The sequence below is a fragment of the Vollenhovia emeryi genome, unplaced genomic scaffold (assembly GCF_000949405.1).
Source record: "Vollenhovia emeryi isolate VEMERY1.0 unplaced genomic scaffold, V.emery_V1.0 DF939186.1, whole genome shotgun sequence".
Lineage (NCBI taxonomy): Eukaryota > Metazoa > Arthropoda > Insecta > Hymenoptera > Formicidae > Vollenhovia > Vollenhovia emeryi.
Genome location: NW_011967180.1, coordinates 983,060 through 1,009,389, shown reverse-complemented (window position 1 = coordinate 1,009,389; position 26,330 = coordinate 983,060). Strand labels below are relative to the sequence as shown.

General features: G+C 41.4%; 1 protein-coding gene across 2 annotated transcripts; it reads right to left on the bottom strand.

Moving 5' to 3' along the window:
• Positions 1 to 1,524: 1,524 nt before the first annotated feature.
• On the bottom strand, positions 1,525 to 19,340 carry LOC105562570 (sphingosine kinase 1-like). Of its 2 annotated transcripts, none has more exons than XM_012013518.1 (7): positions 18,203 to 19,340; positions 5,562 to 5,913; positions 4,325 to 4,696; positions 3,612 to 3,856; positions 3,443 to 3,535; positions 2,775 to 2,914; positions 1,525 to 2,692 (listed from the first exon to the last, which is right to left on the bottom strand). In XM_012013518.1, exons 1-7 carry the CDS (start codon positions 18,765 to 18,767, stop codon positions 2,504 to 2,506), a joined length of 1,956 nt encoding a protein of 651 aa, XP_011868908.1. In that variant the 5' UTR covers positions 18,768 to 19,340; the 3' UTR covers positions 1,525 to 2,503. The 2 variants fall into 2 exon arrangements, with proteins under 2 accessions (XP_011868908.1, XP_011868907.1); XM_012013517.1 differs by having other exon boundaries at positions 3,443 to 3,541; positions 18,203 to 19,338.
• Positions 19,341 to 26,330: the final 6,990 nt, after the last annotated feature.

The window sequence follows — 26,330 nt, the reverse complement described above, 5'->3', positions numbered from 1 at the left end:
GGCGAAAAGCTCTCCCGTGGAATTCTTCCTCGCGACGACGCGACGCGGGAGGAGGCTCCGGGGGAAACGGGAAAGCGTTCGGCCGGGGTACTTTTATGTTTATAGTATATTATATATACACGGATATGTATACACAGAATGCTCCGGAGTTATCGCCGATTTCACCGATCTGCGGGATCCTCTCGTGCGCACGGACTCCCGAAGTTTCGCGTCGGCGCGCGCTCCCTCTCGCGACCCCGAATTTTCGCGGGGATCCAAGTTGCCCTAGTAGCACAGCGCATTGGCCCGAACGTTGGCCAAACGTTGGTCCAGCATGGACCAATATTGGACTAACGTTTGGCCGACGTTTAGCCAACGCACTGCGCTACCAGGGTCGGTTTCGCGCCGCAAGGCGAAAATGATCCTCGACGATCGTACTGTCCGTCGTTATTTTAGACCGCGAGAGGGCCCGCGATTCTCGCTGCCGGAATTAGCGGAGAAAGAGACCAGAAGAAGAGAGAATCCCCGTGGATGCCGAGCGTTACGGCGACGGTCTCGGGGAAACGCACCCGTACACATGCATATAAATAGTTTTACTTAAGATTATCTTAACGAGCTACAGTTCTGTCCCTTTTCTTTCTTTTTTTCTTTCCTTCTTTTTCGAGCTGTCGTCGTCGACAGCCCGCACGGCGCTCGCTGCCGCTGGAGAACCGCGCTCTCCGTGTTCATTGTTTTTACTCAGCTTGCGTAAAGAGACTGATTCCATAAGAGCTCCCTCGCTCCCGATCATCTTTCATACTTCATCCGTTCTCATTGTCGTCGACTCGAGTGACGCGCGCATGCGCGGAGGCCCACGTACAAAAGGGGGGTTTCAAAGCGAGAAGAAAGGACGGGATCGATCGCCGGGATTGACGGCGATCGATCATCACGGACTCGCTGTTGTAAAGAGAGAAATAATAAACGATACGTGTAGACCTAACAACGGCGAACCTCCCCGCCTTCCGTTACCCAAATGTCCCCTTATGAATATTAATGCGAATCCGCCTCCTCCCCTTTCCAACGTCACGGTACGCGTTAGCGAGTCGCGCTTTTCGAAATTGCGCGCCAGTGGCGTGAGCGATCGACTCTATTAATTTATAGCGTAAACAATCGGCGCGAAATCTAATCGATTCGACGAGCTACGATGCGTTTGGACGGAGATTGACTGCGTCCGAGGAAGATGTGTACGTTTCTAGCGTGCTCACCTGTCCCGCCGAGATTTATCGCGGTTTAGAAATTAATTATTCATGAGTGGAGGAGGTCAGGAACAGGCCCGCGGACGGCCCGGCGGCGAGGCGTCGCCGGGCACCCGAATGTATCGTGTACATACATATGGTGCTCTCTTTAATACAGCGAAGAACGATTCTCCCGAACTTTTTCAACTCGTCGCGAAATCTATGACGACTACGCGTGACATCGGGATAGGATTACGTGGCGCGTAAATATGGGATGGAAGACGACAGGAACCCGGGAACGGAACGAGCTTGGTTCAATAAAGCAGCTTCCTTTCAACCTCAATTCCGTTTATTAAGTATAACAATAATCGCGCGTGAAAAAAATATACCGTATAATTCGATTAAGGGGACGAATTCAAGACCGCTAACTAAATCTTAACATTGGCAATTTAGCATTTTCAAGTATGACAGACGTGTCATACCTAATTGATCTCATTGTGACTTAACAATTTATAATTCCCGTCGGGTATCGTTCTTTTAGTATGGAAAGTAAAGGAAATGGCTCGTATGTAACCAAACCGACAACATGCCGCGGCATGTTACTTATCGTTAAAATACTATTTTCATTTGTGCAGCATATATATCGAATCGTAAACAATGCAGCATCATTTTACTGTGCATTAGAGATGTAAGACGCAAAACGTATTAAGATGTGATAATAAAGTTTACACTTTTCTTATGCACTTGATTAGTATCGACTCGCAAAATATTTCATGCGTGAAAAACAACGCAATTTATTAATTTATTTAACCATGGTAACAAAATATAGTATCTTACACGTAATATTACAGTTTACAATAGTGAGCACAAATAATATCATTATGTTGCATGTATAGATACACTGTACAAACTGATAGAAAACTTTACAAAATGGCTAAATGTATCTATTAAGATGCAACAGATTTAACCCGTCCAGCTCTAGGTTAATAAATAATTTTATGTATGTATCTATCGGTCTCTTCATCACGAAGAGGGAAAAGAACTCTTCTTCCTGAGCGAACGTATCGCAAGGTGATAGATTGAGATTTAAACAGCCTACATAGATTGTCAATTTAAAGTTTACAATCCGAAATATCTTCATAGATAGAATATTAATATACATTAACAGTTTGGTGTTACTATTATATACCTAATTTATTCTCTAATTGTAAGCTAGCCTAGAACAAATTCCTCCTCTCGGATCATATCCGAGGATTATTTGATTTTGTTGTTGATATCACCGCGTTAAATACACATGATTATCGTTTATGTCAGGGTGTCATCACCGATGCTACGGAAGAAAATATCTCAGCTTGCAGCGGACCGTAATCAACTTCTTCGCCGTCCACGGTTATATGTCCGCTCATTCCTTCCATAGGTTCTATCCGGAATGCCTTGACAGGTATCATATCAACGCCAGGACAAGTCACATGAGTCCCGCTACTCAGACCTAATAAAAACTAATAAGCGAACACGATGAGTATTGCTACACGAGCGTATCGTTTTCTTCTTCTTTTATCAGTCTTTATTAACGTAGCTTACTTGTACTAAGTTGGCCCGTGTAATACCGGCTTTAACTATCAAAAGCCAAATAATTCCATCTGCTAATGTAGCACGTGGCGCGAAAAAGTAGTCCTGTCCCAAATGCGTTTGATAAGCTGCATGCACCATTATGAATTCCCCTGAAATTTCAAGCGCGTGTGTAAACACTGACGAAATTGCTTTTAATCAACGTGCGTTGTAAAAAAAATAGTGTAAAAATTCTACAAATTAATTTTTCCAACGTAGCGCACGTACGAGCATCGTGCCGCAACTGAAAAGTGCTACATTACATTATCAATATTTTTTTTCAATTATGATTCATTGCATTCGGCGTTTTATTAAGTGGTACGTGACGTTACTTCGAATTCAACTGGAGTTAAAGGGTTAATAAGTGATGCATTACGCGGCAACCTTTGGCACCGTATATATAATACGACAATATATTATATGACAATTACAATAAATACATGTCTTTGAACTCGGTCCCTATAAACGAATCTGATAAACCACAAATGTTAGAATTAAAATGTTTATCCCGTCAATATGATTTCGAAATACTTGGATAAAAATATCTAGTCAAACGTATGTTTAAAAGAGAGGCGGCTCGAAGAAATTTATTTAAAATTGTCGAAAGTCCGAAACAAGACCTGCGTTACTTAAGCAATTACCTTGGACCGTTGTCCAGCAGTTGGAGAGCTGCGTTGTTAGTGCCGGAAGTGTAGATGACGGTCCGTACATAACTTGATTGTTACAGATGTTTTCTGCGGCTTAACGATAGATTTATCAGTATGGATATTATAAACTTAATGGGAGGTACGTTCGATTTTAACAACATACCAATCTCCGCGCTATCATCGTCCTCCACGCTGTGATAACTCGAGGCCGAACCTGTGCTGAAATAAGTCGACTTGACCGACGTTGCGGAGTAGAAACTGTCGAGTCGGTGCCTCCTCTCGTTTTCCGTCTCGAGGGCGAGGTTCTCAGTTATCACGTCGTTATCGTCGCAACCGTTTAATTCGTTGGATGATTCACCGAAAGTATTGTAGAAGCCTTTCGGTACTGATTCAGGTTCGGCACAACACCTATGTAGACATTACTTTTCTCATAAACTCGATAAGTAACTGGGAAAGCGGTATAGATAACATATCGTTTCCCTTGTCGCATTTAGTACACAGACTTTGCGCAAAGTGTAATCTGTGTTAAGTTATCGAAGATATCTTCGGACTGAGGAGCCAAATTATTCAACTCGACGAATATGCAGTGTGTATATATACAATTGAATTTCAATACACACACAGCATACTTACGGCGACACTGTTTTCGAGCCACAGATTCGGTATCTTTTGTCTCCAGATATACAAAAGATACGAGCTCCGAAAGAATTGATGACAGAACTTTCGTGTACGTGTACTTTGAAATCGTCTTTGCTATCTGGCGCGTGGCACGTTGACGCAAACGGTCACGCTGTCGTGCCTTAATACATGCGTTTATCTGCCATTACATTCCATTAAAAAAAAAAATCCGTTATTATCATCACGCGAGATTATTACCTGTCCAATTCGTCGCCGTAGCTTCTCGAGTGCGACAGTATGTTCTCCGTGACGTAGTCCTTGTGAAATATCTTGCCGTTTCCCATATTTTCCGTCGGTGGGACCTTGCTGCATGGTAAATAGGACACTTTGCCTTTGTACGTTCTCAATCCTATTAGGCGCGCAACGCTCCACACGGTGAATCTTTGGCCTCCGATGGCACGCAGTCGTTCACTTTCGATGTCAATGTCGGCGAGCAGGCCCCAGCCTACTGACAGGAACGAGAAAAGGATCTGACTCCTTGTTTCTACGCGCACGATGTCCATCGATGTCCTTTTGCACTTGACCGCCGATAGCGCGCTGATAAGCAGGGGATTGCGATCGTACGGTTCTCTGAAACGTCACCCCGTTCTTAGACTAACGCACCTTTAGTCATAGCTTTGCCGAGATATTCAGGGAATTAAGTAAACAAGACTTTTCTCGATCGTAAGACGAATAATCCGCTTAAAATTGATATGAGTTCCGGCGACGCGAATCGGAAAGATAACATAGAAAGTTACATTGTTCTCAAAATCAAGAACGAGAATATTCTTGAGAATACTCGTTTCCCACAGTCTTTAGTCGCCGATAGCACTTTCGATAAAACCGCAAATTTCTAAAAATTGCGACGTGAAGAACAATTTGATAAACGGAAATATGTAGAAAGGAGGAAGTGCCAATGGGAGCCAAAAAATGAATGGAACTCGGTTCTCGCAATTTAAAATCAAAATTTCTCTTTAATAAGAAAACAAACTTTTCGACCCTTCTTCGGGTCTTCCTCAGTGAAAACTCGTTTAGACCGAATAAAGCATGAGGCAATATCTTATTAGAGAGAAATTTTGATTTTAAATTGTGAGAACCGAGCACTTCCTCGACTTTCTACACATTGGCTTTTTGGGAGCCTTCACAATACTTTGGAATTGATAAACGGAATCATATTCAGCACGAAAGAGATTACGGGGAACCGATTAGTCTCGTTCTCGCGCACTTCGTTCGTTAAACATTGTTAATAAACGATTGCGTCCTTCTCGCGCAATGCGAGTTTTCCGAAAACTTTATCCTGTTTATGCAAATCGTTTCGTAGAACGAGTCCGATAATGGAACGTGAATTCCATCGAACCTCACGTCGTAATCAGCGAATAACTCCGCCGAAAATTGCGCGCAATTTCGCGACGAGGGACGGCGATAATCAGGCCGCGTGAGATTAAGAGGAGCTTACTTCTTCGCGTAGGCGATAGACTTTGCTAAGCCGTTGCCGGAGCCGCACGGTATCACCCCGAGCGGCAATTCGCGAAGCGCTCTCTCCCAATCGGGCCTCTGGAAAAGCCCGTTCACCACCTCGAAGACGATCCCGTCACCGCCGACCATCAGCAAGCCGCTCCACTGATAGATGTCCCTCATGCGCACGAACTCGCGAGCGTAATTAGGACACTTGGTAATATGAATCTCGTACGATCTCTCCGCCTCCGACAGGATTGGATGGATCCTCTTCTGGAAGGTCTCCCTGCCCCTGCCGGGCCCCGATTTCGGGTTCAACAGCACCAGGAGCTTCCGACTCTCGCCCGGGCACGCTGCAACATTAGCGAAAGATTTTTTTTTTCAAGTTTACTCTTTTGTGCGAACGCCTTTCAACCGTTAGCGAGGGGTAAACCGCTGAACAAAATCATGTACAATCGATTCCTATACTAATGCCCAGCGGGCATTGCTTTACTTTATTATCTTATTTTATCTGTGCCCCAGCAAAGCCCAAACTAATGTCTAGTAATGTCCAGTAATACCGCAAATCTGTACACCACAATGCTCCCAGCGGTTTACCCTTCGATCCGTAGATTATATTAGCGTGATATTTCTGAAAATTCCTTGAAATTCATGCTTAATCTTGATTAAACGCCGAATTCAACACTACATGGAGAGAATTTTCTCTTGTGATGTATTCTGAAAATTATGTTATCGTGGGACGACATGGCATTTCGAAGAACTTTATGAAAGTTTTTTGAAATTCTACCATACATTTTGCTAGTAAATTTTAAAAAAATCTCAAAGTTCTGATCATCCTGATCGGACAGTCATACTCGGTTCCAAAGAAACACCTCTAGACAACTCGTCTTATCGCGCTAAATCGCTGTTCGTTATGTAGCGGGCGCGAGAGCAGCTCTTTATCACCTCGAGAGAACGCGCTCCTTTTCACGAAAAAAAAAAAAGCGAGAACCGACCGATCCAGGCTTGAAGAGGTCCTCGATACATGGAAACCGCTGCATCCCGCGAGCACTCAAGTCGGTAAATTGTCAACGTCCCGCTGCTTAATTTTTTTATTTTCGATATATTCGCAATCGCGTTGCGAAAGAGTAGAATCAGATTGATGCCCGCGACACTTTTTTGCCGAGGCTGATATATTCGCTTCACGAGCATATTTTGACAGCTGACTTGACAACGAGTAAATAACAGTTTAATCAGGATTGTATAATAGATAGTCTTTTCATCTTCCATGTGCGACCATGGCGCACAAATAAAAACATTTATCTCTCGTCCGGCGAGACGCGAAGAAACGACACGTCTGAAAGAAAGATCGATCTCGGTGGGACATAATTTAGTTTTTTTACAGCATTCGTGTTAAGCGTGTCAACACCGTGTAAAATTTGTCGCGCATAATCGGCGCATATGTTTAACAATGCAGACAATGTAAAGCTGTAAAGACAACGTCGCGTCTAGCGTGACTGTCGATTCATTATTCGAATTCATCAATAATCCGACAGAAAGCATATAAATTGTGCAAAATGAAAGAGTCTGCAACTATAATCGCTGAAGCAACAGATGAGAGAGGCTTTATTTGTCTTGTGCGTATTCCTTGACAAAGAATATAAAAGAAAACCCCTCCACCCAACTCTGTTTCGCAATTGCAATTTGCAATCGTCGGAGATCGATCACGCGCACGTGTCGCCGATCTTTATGTTCAGTCGCTCGTATCCTCGGCTTTGTATCGTTGATATGCAGAGCAGCGTTAGAAAAAAAAATTTCACTGCTCTTTGGGAATAGCTGACTCTGCCTTTAGATTTATCGTTTATTTACTTGCGATGGAAGATAAATGCAATCTAACGTTAAGTAACTGAAACGTTCAGTGCCATGGTATTGTTCAACGTCAGCAATAATAAGATAAATGATATACGCCCGATATTTTTTCAGCGCTATCGGGAAGCCGTGCACGTACGACGCGCAGATCGTCACGTTGGCGACAGAAATGTTATAACGAATTCGGTTGCTTGCACTAGTGCGCACTGAGTGCACACTACGGCCTGTTTACGGTCAATTTTTATATTTAACTTTGTCTCAAATACACGTTGAAAGAGCATTTAGTACGGATGCTATACAAATCGGTTTACTGGTTGAAAAATATTCGAAGAGATATTTACAGGACCGTTTACAACGAAAGTAAGCAGTAAGAAGTAAGAAAAGTATAACCCGAGGGGTAAACCGCTGACCAAAATCATGTACACCAATGCCCACTAATGCCCAGTGGACATTACTTTATCTTATTATCTTGTTTTATTTTATCTGTGCCCCAGCAATGCCTAATGCCCAAACTAATGCCCAGTAATGCCGCAAATCTGTACACCACAATGCCCTCGGCGGTTTACCCCTCGCCAGAACCTTTACCTTTCAGAGTAAAGGCTGAAGTACAGGCATGATTTTTTTTAAATATTTGTAGCACTGGTCGAACTGCGCTTTAATTCGCCGCGAGTAAGCGTTTCCAGAGCTGAAATGGGAGTGAGAAATGAAAATGATTCACTTCTTTACTCCTACTCTTACTTCTTACGCCAGGCTTACTTCATCTATTGTAGACGATCCTTAAGACGACCCTGAAATATAAAAATTGACTGTAAACAAGCCTTCGTGTGCACTATGTGCGCACTAGTATGCAAGCAATCGCATATGCTATTAGCAAACGTCGAGAGATAACTTTGCGCGAGAATCATTACGTTTAAAAGCGTCTTCTATTTTAACAGACTCGCGTAATTCTTCTTTCAATAATTTCATGAATGTCTATTGAAGTCATATAATAGCTGTCCCCGTGGCGATTTATTGATTTTTATCGATAAGATTTATCAATAAGATTAAACGACATTCCGAATCAATTGAACGGAGTGATTCCGTGTAACCGATCGTTGTCTCCGATTAAAAAAAAAATTTCCAGTGGACTGTATGCTATACTGGAATATCTACTGTAAATGGCAGAAAATGGACAGAGCCGGACGGGCAAGCGCTTCCATCCGCGTCTCTATCTAATAATTCTGATTAGTCAGCGGTTTTCTATCTCACTTGCATAAGGCAAGATGAAAAATCGTCGACCAATCAGAATTACTCGGAAGAGATACAGATGGAACCGATATCTCACTCTCTGTCCATTCTCTTAACAAGGTAAGATAACTGTCCCGTACACGGGTCGTGTCCCAATGTTGAGTGACGTTTAAAAAAGTACACATTGCAACGAAAACACAAAAATACTTTTCATGTTCTTCAGCTTATTTAAAATTATTATATCCTAAGGTTTCCCTCAGAAACGTTGTGGACATTTAACAAAAATATATTATACGTTTCTTTACATGAATGTTATACCTACGTATTTTACTTAATTAAATTATGAAATCTACATTTCTTCATAAAATCTCACATTAAATACGTCATTTTTCTCGTGTGACGAAAACTCGAGTACCGTTGCAGGAACGCGACTTAATTTGCTCATCTACAATTAGGACACGTGCGTAAAGATTTATAATAACTTTTTTATTTACAATCAATTAATTTAAAGTCGGTCTTAAAACTGCTTTCATTGTTTCCATTGGTATTTTTAGTTTCTTTTAATATTCAGTCGACGAATTATTATAAATAAATGAATGTTGGTTTAACCTTAAATATGTCCCATGCATAATTAGGATAGTTAACTTGGTAGATATTTACTCCAGTGTAGTAGAGTTTACTGGGAATTTCAGAAAAGCGGCGGGCGATGAAAAGTCCCGCTGTTAACGTTCCCGGCGTCTCTCGTTCGGGCGCATAAATGGTCACGCTAGTTGCATAGAGCTATGCTGCATAAAAGGAATAAAAAAAAAGGATACAGCAAGCGTTGGTCTAGTGAGTCCATCTATTTTTAAATCGAGGCTGCTTAAGGCGCCCCGCGAAATTCAAGGAGATAAGAAACTCGCGAAGAACTTATCGCTTTCTGGAAGACGTTACACGCGAACGTTCGGCTTTCTCGCCAAAAACAAAAAATAATAAAACTTTCCCGGCAATAGATCGCTCCCCGAGAGGTGATTATTGTTTTCCATCCATATCTGTGTTTACCATAAATAATGCGTTACGTAACAGCGAGCGAGACTCAACCCGCGTCGCGGTAATTCGTTTCGAGCACGCGATCCCTCGCGGCATTTCCGCATTCGGAGCAAAACGAAGTGAAATGAGCGCGCGGCGCGAACGGAATAGTTGAAACACGCCTGTACTTTCGATACGCGGCCGACGTCATTGCGTAATTAAGACTATGACACTATTGCAGGCGTGGATTACGCATGTAGCGTGCAGGCAGGATATAAAAAAAGAGCTTGTTAACTCGTAACGGAACCTTTGCGGCCTTCACGGGGTTATCGGAAACGCGATAGAGCGGATTATCACCGCTAGACTCAAAACGTGACACACCACGTGTTGCGTCCTTATACAGAGATTTATCTGCCAGTATGCCACGAGTATCGCGGAGAAAATAATCCGGCCGTCTGACCCGCGGCATCTAAAATGTAAGAAATTCAGTTACGCTTCGCGGCGTTATCTTCGAAATTTATTTTCACGATATTGATTACGACACATGAATGACGTGCGTTAAGTGGCGACCGACGCCTCCGAGATAAATATCTACTTGATCGACGATTTTCGCAATACTGCACAGACTTCTATACAGGGTGTCCCAGGAGGAAAGGTCAATATTCTGGAAGGTGATAGTATCGGTTATTTTAAGCAAAAAATGTTCGTATGAATATACGTTCCATTCCCCACTGTTTCCGAGATAGAGCTACATGAATGTCTTGTGCGTTTACTTTTTTTCCTGTACACTTCACCCTCCGTCCAATCTCATAAACGTCCGCGGGAATTTACTCTTATACGTCTGTTGACTGTTGTGCCGATAACATTGTAGAAATGTTCAAAATGCCTCGCATATTCGCAAATGTCGAATATGCAGATATGCTGTACGTTTACGGTTTCTGTGATGGTAGCGCTACTGCTGCTGTTGAAGAATACCGTCGACGCTCTCCTACACGCAGAATTCCGAATTGTAAAGTGTTTTCCAAGGTTTTCAATACATTGCGTGAAAGTGGAACGCGAGGGGGAAACCGCTGAGGGCACTGTGGTGTACAGATTTGCGGCATTACTGGGCATTAATAGGCATTTTTTGGGCATTAGTTTGGGCATCAGGCCTTGCTGGGGCATTATAAAGATAAAATAAGATAATAAGATTAAGTAATGCCCACTGGGTATTAGTGGGCATTGGTGTACAAGATTTTGGTCAGCGGTTTCCCCCTCGGTGGAACGCATCCCAGTGTTAACAAAATGTATCTCGGAAACAGTGGTGAATGGGACATATATTCATATGAACATTTTTGCTTAAAGTGACCGATACTATCACCTCCCAGAGTATTGACCTTTCCTCCTGGGACACCCTGTATACTACTAGACTGCAGCCTTCGAGCTAAAAAGTGAGGCAAATATAATTTCCACCATGTCTTGTCAGATGAATAAAGTGGTCTGTGTGCATCGGTCTGTCAGTGACACCTAACAAGACATGGCGAAACTCTTGCCTCACTTTACAGTTCGAAGGTAGCAGTCTAGTAGTATATACACGGGGAAAAAATGATGATGCATCAACAAGATCAGTGTAACTGAAATAAAATCGTTGAAACAATATCAGTATTAACGAATGAAGAACATCAGTTGTCTTAATAATCTGCATATTTAGTTCAATGCTTAAAATTACATTTCATAGCAGATACAGTTGAGTGAATTATTTATGTTTGTGGCAGCCCGTGAGGCCAACGTTTAATTCAAGCGACTTAATTTTTGCGTAGTTTCTGAAGAAATGTACTTGTTGACTTAATTTTTATTTAATTCAACAGCATTTTTTTTCCGTGCAGAAGTATGTAATACTGCATGGCACGCTTCAGATGGAACGTTCTCTAGACAGCCGATCGTTAGATCGTAATTCTGCGCCCAATACCCGAGACCAAGAGCCATAACGAGTTATTAATCGTTAATGAGAAGTCAGGATTGCAGGGTAAACCAAGGTATTGCGGTCTACACGGGAAAGATGAACATAGACTGTAATTTCTTTAATAATCACTAAATAGTACGTTTTTGTAAACCTCCTCAAAGACAATCGATATTTGACGTTTACGTGTGTACATACATCACTCGAAATGATATTATTTCGTGTCATGTTTTTAACTGCCTGCGGGGTTTTCATAAAACATGGGTACGCTGCAAACTGCTGCAGAAAAATTATAGTTGAGCTGTCGTGAGCAACGCTAGACACATAACGAACATATGTAAATTGTGACCTATAATTTTTCTTTCCGATTTTACCATTTATTTCCTCCATAATACTATGGCTATCTTTTCCTTAGTCTGGAAAGATGGTCAATGCTCATGTTGTAAAATTTTCTATGAAGTATTATTTTTCTTCAATGTGTCGATGGCATTACGTTAAACTTCAGTGAAGTAATGCGCCGTTATTAAAAATATAACAAAAGTAAAGTGTGTTTCTGGCATTTCGATAAACTATGGCCATCGTGTCCTATGTCAGTGCTTCTCTCTAAAATTTTTGAAGTGCAAATGCTGGCATGGAGTGAAATATTCACTCTATCAGAGTGAATATTTTATTCCAAACATTTTACAAAGTTTTTCTTTCGCCAAGAAAGAGAAAGGCCCCGGCGTATGGTTTCGATTTCCGACCAACAACTCATTCTAGAATGGTTCTAATGGGAAAGAGACAGCGGACTTTGCCGTTAAAGGGCAAACGTTGTTACCGCGACGGATCATTTCGCGAACCCGAGTAAAGCGGCGCACCGGACTTTTCTCTTTGTACTCAAAAGTGATACGCCATCAAGGTTGAATCGCGCGCGCGCGCGCGACGTGTGTACCGTGGAAAGATATCAATCGGGTACGGATGTTGAAATGCTGCAACGTGTGCCAACAGGAAGATCGCGAAAATTAAACGCGGAAGCCGCGCGTGTCGTAATCGAACCGCCTCTTTTCGCGATGCGCCCACCTGCGACACACGGTATTATGGCAACAATTCGCTCGCGGCCAGACAAAAGTCGAAATCGTCAAATCTGTAACGTTCCGCGTATTGTTTGCGCGTGGAAACGTACAAGAGGTGCGGGAATCGACGAAATACATATATCAATCACGCGCTGCCCGACAACCTTGATCGGCGACGTTAAGTCGTCATTATTGTAAGAAGAAGCAAAAACAATCCCGGCTTTTTCAACAACGCAAGTGCTTTGTTTGCCTACGGTTTTCTTAACGTTAATGGTGTAAACGTTTGACGTAAAGCGTACGATAATGAGTAACGTATTGTATCATCCATATGCAACCACTTGAATCAGGTCAGATAATACTCGGAATAGATAAAGAAAGTAAGAACGTCAAAATTATTACTATTTTACCTATTATCTAAAACAATCGCCGGTAAATCCACTTAGAGTCCGAATTGATCAACAAATTAATAAAATTCGTACGGCTCAAATGTGATAAATACAAATTTGAAGAAATAAATGACTAAGAGACAGGGTATTAGTGTCTGAATATTTCACATTTTTAATTTATTGCGAAAAAAATTAATAAAGTTTTATAGCGATTCAGGTCCAAAGAAAGTCCAATCTAAATCTTCTCGTCACGCTGTTTCGCCGTCAATTCATCAAGACAGAAACAGCATCCTTGTTTTTTACTTGTTGGCATTAAAGAAAATTGATTTTAAATGTGCCCACACAAAAATTTGTCAAAATCAGTGTCGGGCAGTATATAAATCTTGCTCGTAAATCTTCAAACCGTTTTGTGAGTGTTTTTTTCAATATTTTACAATTATTAAAGAATTGTACACAATAGCTGGAAATTTACGAGTCTCTCGGCAGTGTTGCTCCATCTCGTACTGGCGGAACAAAACCGTGCCATTTCGTTTTTCAAGGATTCAATATTTCTTTGGACGTTTCCGGAGGAAAGCCACGAAATATTGCATATTGCGAGAAACGACGTCTTATTTGCGAGGGTTTCAATGCTCCCAAAACAAAGTCCCTGAAATTTTTCGTTCTAAAAACGAGTTTATCGTATTATTTTCAAGATTACACTATCTCTACGAAGTTTTTCAAGTCGACTGCGAAGTTATTATTTGTTATCGCTTATCATACGTAGACCGAATGTCACACGTGCCCTCATACCGTCATTGCTAAAACTTAATTCGCGAGACCACGTGATACGCGCAATGACTGGAATTAGAGATTACATAAGAAGTTATGGAAACGCACGCTCTGTGCGGGGGAACTAATCGCTAGGACGTACAGACATACAGATATGTTGTTTCCATGTGCGCGTTATAGCCTAGATATAATTGCCATTTGCATACAAAGGTATTGCACGTAGAGAGCATAAGTGCTCATTATGTACTCGATAATAGGCGCATTACGGCTAGTCCGTGACGCAAGAAGAGATAAACGAAAGAGCTGAAGGAAAAAGTCTACGAACCAGCGAAGTTATTCCAAAGTTTGCGCACGATATTTCTATACCGAGAAATTTCAAAATATACGCGTAAATTTCTGAAAATGTATTATTCTTAAAAATACATTATCCCTAAAACACAGACACCATATACTTGAAGGAAAGTCCCTGTATACTTGTTGTCGACTCTGCCTTCTATGTTTTAAAATGAGAATTATTTTTACTCTCGACATCTCAATCCCGGAGTGTAAGAACAAACCTATCTGCAAAATATCTGACAATGAGAACAAGAATTTGTGGATCTATGACGCAACTAAAAGATTGTGTAAGCTTCACCGTTTTTGTAGTATTAAGTCGATAAAGCTTCGTAGTCACTGAGCGATTCAATTCCAAACAAAATTTCTAATGTTAATTAATCTTCTGATCACGTTGTGTCGCCGTCAATTCTTTAAGATCAGAACATCATCTTCTTTTACTTGTCGACATTAAAGAAGAGAATGAGTCGCCACTGCTCCTACTCAATGTGTTGTTGTTTTTAACTATCAAGTGTAGCAAGATTTATTATTTGAACAGAAATTGTAGTTACAAACCAACTACGTCTTTTAATTAAAAAGATGATTTGAACAACTATTAAATTGTTCAAGGAGCGACCACGTCTTTTATTCAATCTGTTTCACGGTTCCTCTTAACTTCGTTGTTTAATTAAATCAACGACACATTGAGTAAGAGCAGTGGCGACTGCTCATTGAGTTAAATTGAATGCCACACATTTAACAGCGAATTGAAGGAAGACACTTCCAATTTATCGGCTTTTCGGAATTTGCTCAAGAAGATATCATTTTACACCGTCTTTATTTATCTTTCTACCGGCAGAATCTCTTTCATACCCAACTAGTACCTTTACGACTGAAATACGTTATCATAATCGCGCTTGATCCGATCGCTAGGAATGCGTATATGTATACCTGAATGAGGCATGATCGTATAGCATTTATAAGAGCAAGATAACACGATACGGGAATGACGTACGCGCCACTGTTTTACGACATATGAGAAACACGGGAAACGGATGATCGCAGTCATGATTTATGAGCCGCGAAATCACCGAGGTTTCGTAATACAGACAACTATATATATATATATATATATATATATATATATAAAACACTAATTTCTCGATATAGATTCAATTATCCTACACTAATTTCCCAATATCGATTCAATTATCCCACATACGTTCGAGTAGTAATAACTCATATCGCGACATCGAACGATGCATTGTACACTAGGAATCGCCGATGCCTTCCCACGTGAATTTGCGCACATATCAACACATTTATACACTTTGCATATACATACATGAAAAATGTAACATGCGTTCTACATGCGCCTACATTCATACGGGGAAACTGAGAAAAATGCTTCGATTGTATCAACAAGATATGTGTGATAGAATGTATTTTGGTTAAACCAAACAGAATTTCTAGTTAGCACGATAGGGCTTGATATTTCATAACCAGAAGTTTGCTAGACTCCGCTTATACACATCTGGTAAATCCTAAAGGAATTCCGATTCGTCGATTTTCTAACAGACGACTGGCTGAATCTACCAGATTTTTAATTAACGCAACCAGATTCTCTTTTAGCACTAGTGTGCGTACACTACACTGAAAAAAAATCTGATAGATTCAACCAGTCGTCTGTTAGAAAATTGACGAATCAGAATTCCTCTAGAATTTACCAGATAGCGTATGTACACGCACCGGCATAAATGCTGTCCCTATCCTTGCGAGGTGCACGCACACAACTACAGGGACTCTAGTTGTGTGCGTGCACCTCACAAGGATAGGGACAGCATTTATGCCGGTGCGTGTACACTAGGAATTACCGATGCCTTCCCATATGAATTTATAGCGTACACTAAAAATCACGGATGCATTCCCATCTGAATTTAGGCACAGGTAGAACACATACACATTTTCCATGTGCGTATATGCAAAATGTATAAATGTGATGTAAATTCATCACGAAAAGGCATCAGTGATTCCTAGTGTGCGGCCATAGAAAGATTGTTCGACGTTTCACAGTAAGTTTTCGAAATATTCGTACGTGATTATTTCGTAGATAGTCGTACATATCATTCTTTTGCTGTGATAACGCGTCACTGCACACATCCGTCATGGAATCCGCTATAATCTCTCGTGTGATAAACTGTATTTCCGAAATTTATCATAAAACGTCGGACAACCTTTCCGACCACGACTGTACATACATATTCCCTCGGTTGTGTAGTTAGCATTTTAAATTCACGATAAGTTCTGCATAACATACAAATCTCTATAAGTATACATACAGGGTGTCCTGAAATTCGCGAATCAAAATTGCATATCAAGAAAGTCGTCGAAAAAAATAAATTAAAAAGTTATTTGCCATTTTTCGAATAACTTTTTAATTTATTTTTTCGACGACTTTCTTGCTGTGGTATTTTGATTCGCGAATTTCAGGACACCCTGTATACGTGCTTATCGGAATTCGTATGCCACGCGGAATCATTCGTAAAGTGAATGTGCTTGATAATTGTAGCGGTCGAGAGAAATCATTGAGATTAGCAGGTCCGCGTGGCACGTCAACAAAACATGTACCCTGCGTAAACAATGTAAACGTAAAAAATTCCGTAGTAGATAAGCACGAGATAGTTTGCGCCGAAAAATATATTTTTCGCGAGGATGTCGGACACGTGGAGCGAGCAACAAAATTCGGATTAAAGCCTAATTTACAATGTGCTCTCTGCGTCTAGAAATATTCTATTTTGTAGTCAATAGATACGTTTAAAAAAAATGTGTGCAAGGCGAGATCAGTTGTACAGTATACATTGTATAATCGTACACCGACGACAAATTTTTTTAAGCGTTTTCATTTGTTTACATAAAATATAATATTTCTAGACGCAGAAAGCACATTGTAGACTAGACTTAACGGACACCGACGAAATAAATGCAGTCGTAGACGGAATTATTAGGCGTCCTTCCGATTATTGCCGTTTAAAAATATTCGTTTTAAATGTCAAGAAATGTGTGGAATAACATATCGACTGATCTCTTTTGCGTCGTATCTCGATGTTATGCAATTTTTATGTTAAAACACGAGATGCAACCTTGCTCTGGGAAAAAAAATGTCAGTTACAATCCATTTTGGGGCCCACAATTAGTAATCGAATTATTTAGATTGTTCGTAACTTTAACTTTTACGAATTTTATCTCGCGTAACTAAAAATCACAATTAGCCGTTCTATCCATATTCAAGATATTAGAGTAATACTAATCAATTCTCTCAATTAGTTCTGTCGATATTCAGTAACGCAAAGATTTTCACTTAAGTGGCAATAACCGAAATGTTAAGTTGCTTAACTACATCAAAAAACGGTCAAAATTTTTCCCAGAGTAGAGTTACGAACAATCCAAATAATTCGATTACTAATGGTGGGTCCCAAAATGGGTTATAACTGACTTTTTTTTCCCAGAGTGCAAACGAGATTCGTCGGTATGCCAAGTCGTGTGTTGTGACTTGAAACGGAAAGAAGCGTATAAAAAGTGCTTTAGTCAAGATTAGGCATGAATTTAAAGGAATTTTCATAAATATCACGCTGACGGTTGAAAGACGTTCCCACAAAAGGGTAAACTTAAGAAAAGAGAAGAGCACGCCATACTACGCGACGACCGGCGTGATCGCCGCTCTTACATTTCGACCTCGCGGATCGAATTCGCTCGGTGATGTAACAGATTAAGATCAGTTTTAAATCTATTTGCGCCTTTGAGACGCGCGGCCGGACGGTACCGTGCGCCGTTATTGTTGTTACACGCCCGAGTCTGCGAAAGGTCAATTTGCCCCGAGGAAATCAACAGAAATTGGGGCGTGCGCCCGGAAACGCGGGGAAAGGGTGGAAACATCTGATCGGCCGGCGACTCGAGCGACGCGAGATTCAACCGCGGGACGCGGGACCGCGCGAAACGCATCGCTAATGCGGGCCTTTATTTTCGCTCCGCGCGCGCGCGCGCGCGCGCGCGATCGATGGATCCTCGGATCCTCGGTGGAGAGACACGACGCGCTCGCACTCACCCCCGACCAGCGTCTCCAGGTTGCCGTGGCTGGGGCTCATGAGGTTCCTCGGCACCGGCACGTTGGCGACCAGGCACTTGATCGCCAGCCGCCATCTGCTCGCCTCGCGCAGGTTGTCCTCGTACTTGTCGAAGCTGCGAAAGCGCAGGGTGATGGTCGTGCGCTCGCGCCTCACGCTGCTCACCTTCATGCGCGCCTTCTTCAGCGTGTACGCGTATATGTACAGGTAGGCCGACGTGTCGAGCTCGTCGCACTGCTGGTAGATCTCGGCCGACTCCACCAGCTTCATCTGCGACTTGGACGCGCCCGGTCGGCAGGCGCAGCTGCCCGCGTTCCTGCGCTTCGACCGCATGCACCTGCAGCCGATTATGTCAGCCAGGGCGATCGTCTCGATCTTGGCGGCGCCGTTGTGCTCCTTCTGCAGGCTCAGGCCCTTCTCCGTCAGCTTCACCTTGTAGTACGTGTTCCGCTTCGACGTCACGTAGAAAATCTCCTCGAGGACGGCGCTCGGGGCACCCTGCGCGCTGTCCTCCATGGTGCGCCGCTGATGCTTGCGCTCCACCATTTGACAGGACGAGGTCGGGAAGTGAGTTCGGGGAAAGAAGAGACGTTCCGGTGTCCCACGCGCCGATACGAATCTCTCTCTCTCTCTCTCTCTCTCTCAGCCAAGACGCCGCTGCTGGACTCTTCCTCCGCTGGATTTCCTATCCACGCGCGCACAGCGATCGATCAGGCGACAATCGCATGGGAATCGCGACGGGGACGAGCGGACGCGATTGCCGTAAACAAACGATACCCGGGGCAGGCTGATCTGCACGCGGACGTTCGCGCGCGCCGCCGTCGCCGTCGCCGAGGTAAATATTTCTACAAAACGCGGCGCGTTCCACGCCGCTCGCCGCTCGATAACTCTCCGCGTAACGACAACGGCGAGAGAGATCGGTCGGCCGGCGCTATATCGTCGGCTCGCGACGCTGGTCGGCACGTGCGGGCGTGCGATTAGACTGGCGCGAGAGCCTCCTGGCGATTGCCATCGAGGCGCCGTTGTCGGAAGATCCGAAGCGGCGAGCCCCGGGGGGGCGTTCGTCTCCTCGACGAGGGGCTGGACGGCTTCGTTTCCTCCCGCGAGCTGCCGGCCGTGGAGAAGCGGCGAATCCCCCCCTACCCCCCCCCCCTCGGATAGCAGAAGAGATCGCGGATCACTGGTTCCTCGCTCTCCGACGGGACGCACTGTTTATCGGCCACCGCGCGGACCGCGACTCGCGCTAACGACACTTTGGCGAGTGACGTAGCCCCCGCGACGTGACTCAAATGCACAGAATGCAACTGCGTGGCGAGAGGCGGCGAGGCTGAGAGAGACCGCTCCGCGTCGCTCAGGCCCGTATTTATCCGGGGCTGCTAACCCCACGAGGAGCCAGCGAACGGCAATGACAGCAGCAACCAGCAGCAACAGCAGCAAAAGCAACGGCGGCGGCGTCGCGCCCCCCCACTACCGCTACCCTCTCTACGGTGCATAGCTTACCTACCCCCTCCCTTCCCCCACCCGTCCCTTCCGCCCTCCCGCGCCTCAAATAAACGGAGTTACAGCTGCGCGATGAACTTTAAGGCTGCGCCACGCCGCCGGCCGAGAGCTAGTTAGATAAACCGTTCCGCTAATAGGACGATGTGATAACTTGACGATTGGTGTTTCTATTTTTTTTTTTTTTTTTGAAAGATAGAGACTGGTTTAAGGGCCCTCGGCCATCGGCGAGAACTCCCTCAGCCATCTTTTTTACCGACACAGTCGAATATAGTTTTTGCGCTTGTAATTATTTTCATTGGCGCTTTTATGCACAAAATAAATAATACCGGGACACCGCGCTCTGGTACACTTTGGTACGTGTACCATCGTGTACCAAAGAGTCGCCGAAGATCGCCTAATTGTAAGATTAAGGCCCGGTTTCGTCAACGTTGCTTAACTTTGAGCTTAGCTCACTTCGTTCTTTGCCTCTTTTCAACTGTTACTTTAGAAAGAGACGAAATTAGACTAAGATTAAAGCTAAACGTTTGGTGAAACCGGACCTAAACAACCTGTTCGCGGTATGGCAACGGATTGGCAGCAGACTTGCCCGGGTATCGCAACAGATCATGTAATATACATTGATACTAAACTTACGTGTTGCCGGCGGAGCCTGCCGATATGATCTAACGGTAGATCGCTCGGCAGAAATCGTGCAGAATCTATCATTTAATTCTTTCATGAGATACGTACGTCATTTAAATAGTTACGGAGCAGCAACTTCTGCACAGTTTCTGCAGTCAATCTGCCATTATCTTCCGTTAAAAGTGCAGATTCTGTTATACTTCTGCTGGCATTCTATCGACAAAATTTGCAGCGGCTGTTTATTCTCTCGACAGATTTTGCTATCCAAGTGGGAAACGCGCGGGGGAAAGAAGATTGAAAGAAGACTCTCTAAGCAACAGCACGAAGCAATGGGGAAACTGATATATTTTGAATGGATCTTGCGATTTGAAAATTTTTTCTTCGCACTTTAGGCTTTTCCCACTATAGTTGCAATTTTGTTAAGCATGCAGTGAAGATAAAGTTCCTGTTTCGATAAAAAGGTCAAGGCTGGTATTACATTCGTACGACACATCGGCTGCGTTCAGAAAAAGCTGCTTTGCAGCTGTTGTAAAATTCGTGATTCTGATTGACGTATTCTCTTAATCTTGAGTGCATTCAAGAGCATACGTCAATCAGATTTATGAATTTTACAACAGTTGCAAAGCAGCTTTTTCAGCTAAATGCAGCCAGCTTTCAAGAACGTTGATTGGCTGCGGGATAGAAAATTTCTCGATACTCGAGATACTTTACCATTCTGGAACCAATCAACATGCTCGAGAATTTTGTCGTACGACAAATGTAGTACTAGCCTGAGAATGGAGAAAACGTTTATTAAGAGGACGTAATATATCGCGCTGTTAAAAATCTCGTTGATTATTGAGGTTTATTAATCGCGGAAATTCTTTGAATATCGGGCGTCGAACGCCGAGCTCTGGTTCCGAGAAATGACGTAGCGCCGTAAACACTTTTTGGTCGGAAACAACGTACTCTCATTGTGCCTAATGATTCACGCGGCGACAGTCGAACGGATCGCGGTTAGCGGCCCGCATATCGTATTGGTCTTTCTTGATACGAGTTCGCGATAAGTACGGGAAGAAACCGCGATCGCTCGCCGTGAATAATCAGCAATCGATATCGTCGCGTGATCGCTAAATCCTCGCGATTCGCTATCGATGCTCGGTCAACCGGCAAAACAGATATCTCTCGCGATTCACACGTGAAATCTGTACGTCGAAAAATCGAAGCGCTGACTAACTTGAAATTACTTCTTCATTGCGATAACAACGGACGATAATTGTCTCTTTAAACGATGTTCATATTCGGATACATATCTCGTATCGGTCGCTTCGAGTATAATTTGTTGGCTGCTTTTAAGTTGAATGCGCAAAATAATACACCAAATATTGAATCGAGTGCGAGAGATCTCTTGCAGAGGCGAGAGGGCATCTACTTCTTGCGTCGCCATTACTGGTCTCACATTACTTTGGGTATTGGTAAGCTTTCAAGACTTCTGTTGCGTTTAGGTACACGGAGAGAATGTTCTCTTTAAATTTATCCTGAAAATCATGTGATCGTGGGACAACTTGGCAGTTTGAACAACTTTGTGAGTGTTTTTAAATTGAACCGTGCAGTTTACTAGTAAAATGTATACTAAAATTACCTGTACAATCTTTAAGATGTCTTTTAGACATACGTGTTGTTTGGGTACTAGTGAAATGTGTGGTAAAATTTCAAAAGACTCTTCTAAAATTTCTTGAAATACCGCGTCGTCCCACGATTACATAATTTTCAGGATAAATTTTAAAAGAAAATTCTCTCCGTGTATTAAAAAATAAGTACGACGAATACATTTGCCATATTATATGTAAAATGAAAACAAAAAATAAACTATGTGATCCACTTTAGACGTCGTTCGAATTAAAAAGAAAAAGGAGAATTTCATGTGTATAAAAATATACGTTTGCTTCAGATTAGCAAGATGAACAGTGATAAGGAACGTTAATTTTGCAAACGCTAATAGTATCAAAGTTCACTTCGCATCTCGTACTTTGTACCTCGTATTTGTCCGAATTTGTTTTTTTTCTCTTTCTCGACTGATTATCTGTCCCCATTTAGAACATAGTATCACTGTTTAAGCATTTGTGAAATTTTATTTTCTTTCTTTTGACTGTTTTAAGGCTATGATAATTGGTAGAGGCAACTCATTGAGTTGGCAACACCGTGCGCTAACCTTGTATTTTGACAGTGTGAAACAGGTTTAAAGCCTCTTGCCACATAAGAAGGAAAAGAACTGCAAAATGCAGCTGCAAGATAAGGTGATGGACACCGACGTGGCAAGGACTCTTATTGTGAGCTTTGTTGCTGTAGATGATAGAATTTAAATTCATAGTCATCGCGAAAACAAGACGAAAGAAAACGCTTCCAAAGAATATGGAGTTCATTTTTTTAACTGTTTATTGCTATTATTTTATGCTCAATTAAATAGTTTTTCTTTAAAATTTACTTTTCCAGTTATGCATTCTATCTAATGCATTCTATCTAATTAAAAATACTTATAATGTTCCACTTGATGTTATTAATATTATTATTTATAAGAAAAATTTCCTACAAGAAATTTTAAAGTATTTATATTATAAAAAAATTATCTAAACTATAATTTATGAAAATTATTTTATTTAAATTTAATTACACACTATACATGCATACATATAGTTTAATTTTGTTTATTATTATTATCTATTATTATTTTGTGTGCTTACGCGCGCGCGTATGTTATCTTCTTCTACTCCATTCGTTATTTTTGTTGTACTGCCTAAAAATATATGTTAAAACAGTATATTTTAAGCACTCAAAAAAATACCGATTAGATAAAAGTTGGTCATATCACATTTCTCGCGTGTACACATAATAATGAACTTGTCTCATTTGTTCTTCCGAAACGCGCAAACATTTTTAACAGGGCAACGTTAAATTAAGACCTACAATTTAAATTATTTTTAAATTGTAGATCACATTATTTTATTTTAAAGCAAAATATTCGCGAAATGTATTAACGATAATCGCGGCGAAAGTGTCTGTACCTTGATCTTGTTAAAAGTAAATGATTAATGCAAGTATGTCCCACATGGACGTCCACCGGATATCCGAAGGACATGCGATATGCCCGAATGTCCGGCGTAACTACATCCATAAAGCCTATCACACAATGCTAGGCAACAGGAATAGGGAATATAATTATATATTTGTACATATATACTTGTACATAACATGTTTTTATTTAATGTTATTAAATATTAAAAATTATTTTTAGTAAATATATCGATGAGGGGAGCCCGCCCCGATGACCTTGACATATATTGTCTTCAAGAGTGACCTTGGAGAGGTTTTTAGCCGTCACTCACAGTTCGTTAAAAAGTTATTTGAAAAAAGTTTCTTAAACAGAACATAATTTTATGAATCATGTACGTTTAAGAAAGAGTATATTTGATAGTATATTTCCGCGATGCCGATTAGTTTTCTCGAAGCGCGGTGTGCTTCACTTCTCTTTTAGATTCATAGTAAATGAAGATTTGCAATTTAGAAATATATATATTTGTGTACACCAACTATTGAGATAAAATCTCTAATCTTAGTAATTAGAATTTAAGTAACAACGATTTTTGTTTCGAAACATATTCTCGGTTAAACAGAATTGGTAGTTAATTTAATCAATCCCAATAAATCCGTAGAATAATACACAAAACGTAGTGACAGTCACGGAACAAAGTAATGTAAAATATCAAGTACAGAATTTTCAATTTCGTAGGCGGGACGACGAATTCTCAACGTTCGTTGTTGTTTTTCTCTCGGCGCGGTATCGTACGACGTTACGCGGGCCATTGTTTACCTGAAGGTCGCCGCGTGATCACTCGCTCGCCGAACGTCGAGCCGGCAAGCAGTGGCGAGAGTCGCTCCGTGCGTGGTATTACTTTTGCGTTATCGGTCTCCAAGACTAGATCGCGATGAATGGAGGGATAAAACGCTGTTGATTTTTACACCTTTATCAGTAACGTTCTTCGATTAATTATTAAATTTCTACAGCTTGTAATGAGAAACGAATTGAGGCATGTTGAGGCCACGGCTCTTACAATAATCAACGTATACATAGATATTTAACGAGACTAACTCATCTAAAATATGAATGTAAACCGTGGTACTTTGTCACATCTCGTTTACGCACCGCGCTTATAATTATCTATCGATTTCGTGTAATCTGTTCGATTTTCGGGAAAAGAGAGAAATTTGTGCGACTCCGGCGTTCGCGCTGTAATTCGCTCTGTCGTTCTTAGCAACTCGAACGGGCAGGAAGTAAAAAAAGTCGCTTATCACACTTCGTTACATTATGTAACGAATGTAATCGAAAATTATCTCGATTAACTGTTGCAATTAATAACACCTATTTATCGCTCACATTTTCTATTTCATATCACGGAAATTACGCAACATAATCTATTTCGAGGATTAGATTGAATAACAAAGATTGTAAAATATCGTTTCGCTGCGGACTAATAACTACTTCTTTACCGCAGATTATGCTTCCGATGCTCGCGTTGCGTTTTATACCGCCAATTCAAAAGTGATTTATCCATTCTTCCGAATAAAAAATGCAAGTTGATAGTTTGACAGTACCGGCCTTAGGGCGGGGCGCGGTTGGGCGGTCGCCCAGGGCGCCAAATCTGTAGGGGCGCCGCTGCCTGGTTTCACCTAGTTTGAGAGAGATTCCCTAAAATATAAAAACAAAATGGGGTTCGTCGTTCGATATTATTACCCTGTCTTTTCTTTCGCAAGAATTTCGAGCCCCTGAATTTGAATGGGCGCCACGATAATCTTGCTCAGGGCGCCAATGTTGTTAAAACCGGCACTGTAGTTTGAGTAATTAGTATGACAGAAAGTCACGCGATATTTGTTAATAATATTTCGTGCGTTTCGCGGTATTTCACATCGCGTACGGGAGTGCCCGAAATTTCGCGCGATCGATGATTTTTGCGAGTGAGTGTGTGTGAGTGCAACAAGGAAATCTGACAGGATGAAGAGGCCTCACAGGCATCGGATAACAGCGGAGAAAGCGTGAGGTAAGTGTATTACATTTTTATGTTATCTGTTACTTGTGTGAAGTAAAGCGTCTGTTTTGTGTTTTTATTTGATTTATTCAAATAATTCGAACGAGGATTCGAAAAAGTTTTAGAGACAAAACCATACGTATACAATTTTGTGAGTTTATATTTAAAAGAAAGACTTTTTCAGTATTCTTTATAATTATTTTAAATATCTATTTAAAAAAATATAAAATATAAAGTATATTTAATACAATAATTTTGATTTTACATAATTAGTCTATAATAATCATATACATATTTGTATTTTTACAGTTTAACATATACAGTTAACGATGTACAACTCTGGTATTACGAATCGTATCAGTGAGTGATAAATTACTTTTTATTTTAAATTGACGTTGCACATACAATTACTTCTCTTTGCATGTATACAATTTCTTAAACATATACAATGCTCAACTATAATCTGCGCGCGTTTTGTCATTTCTAATAAACTATAAAAGTGAGATGAGGAAACAATATACATATTACAAACATAATTCAATCATTATTTTAAAATAATATTGCTACAATATTACTAAAGTAATATTACTAAAGTAAAAATTAGTTTCAAACCATTCAAACTATTCGGCGCTTTATAACTTAGAATCAGTGTCCAAGTAACATTTTTAAGTTTTTAAGGTGTAAAAAATGTGAACAAAAGATTAAAAGAATAAATAAATCGATTGATAAGAAATACAAATTATATTCCACGCTCATGACGTGTATATTACCCAAGGAGCGCCAATGCACGTATAATGCGCTCTAAATGTGCATTAAAATTCGCATTAAATGCGAATTGTACATGCACATTTAAAGCGCATATTTGTCCCGCATTAAATGTACATTTAATGTACATTAATTAATGCGCATTAAATGCGCATTAAATGTA

Coding starts and splice junctions, on each gene's coding strand:
- LOC105562570 (XM_012013517.1), bottom strand. CDS start 18,767: ATGGTGGAGCGCAAGCATCAGCGGCGCACCATGGAGGACAGCGCGCAG. Junction 2,915..3,442: donor CTGCTGGACAACGGTCCAAG/GTAATTGCTTAA, acceptor TTGAAATTTCAG/GGGAATTCATAATGGTGCAT. Junction 2,693..2,774: donor CACGGGCCAACTTAGTACAA/GTAAGCTACGTT, acceptor TTCGCTTATTAG/TTTTTATTAGGTCTGAGTAG.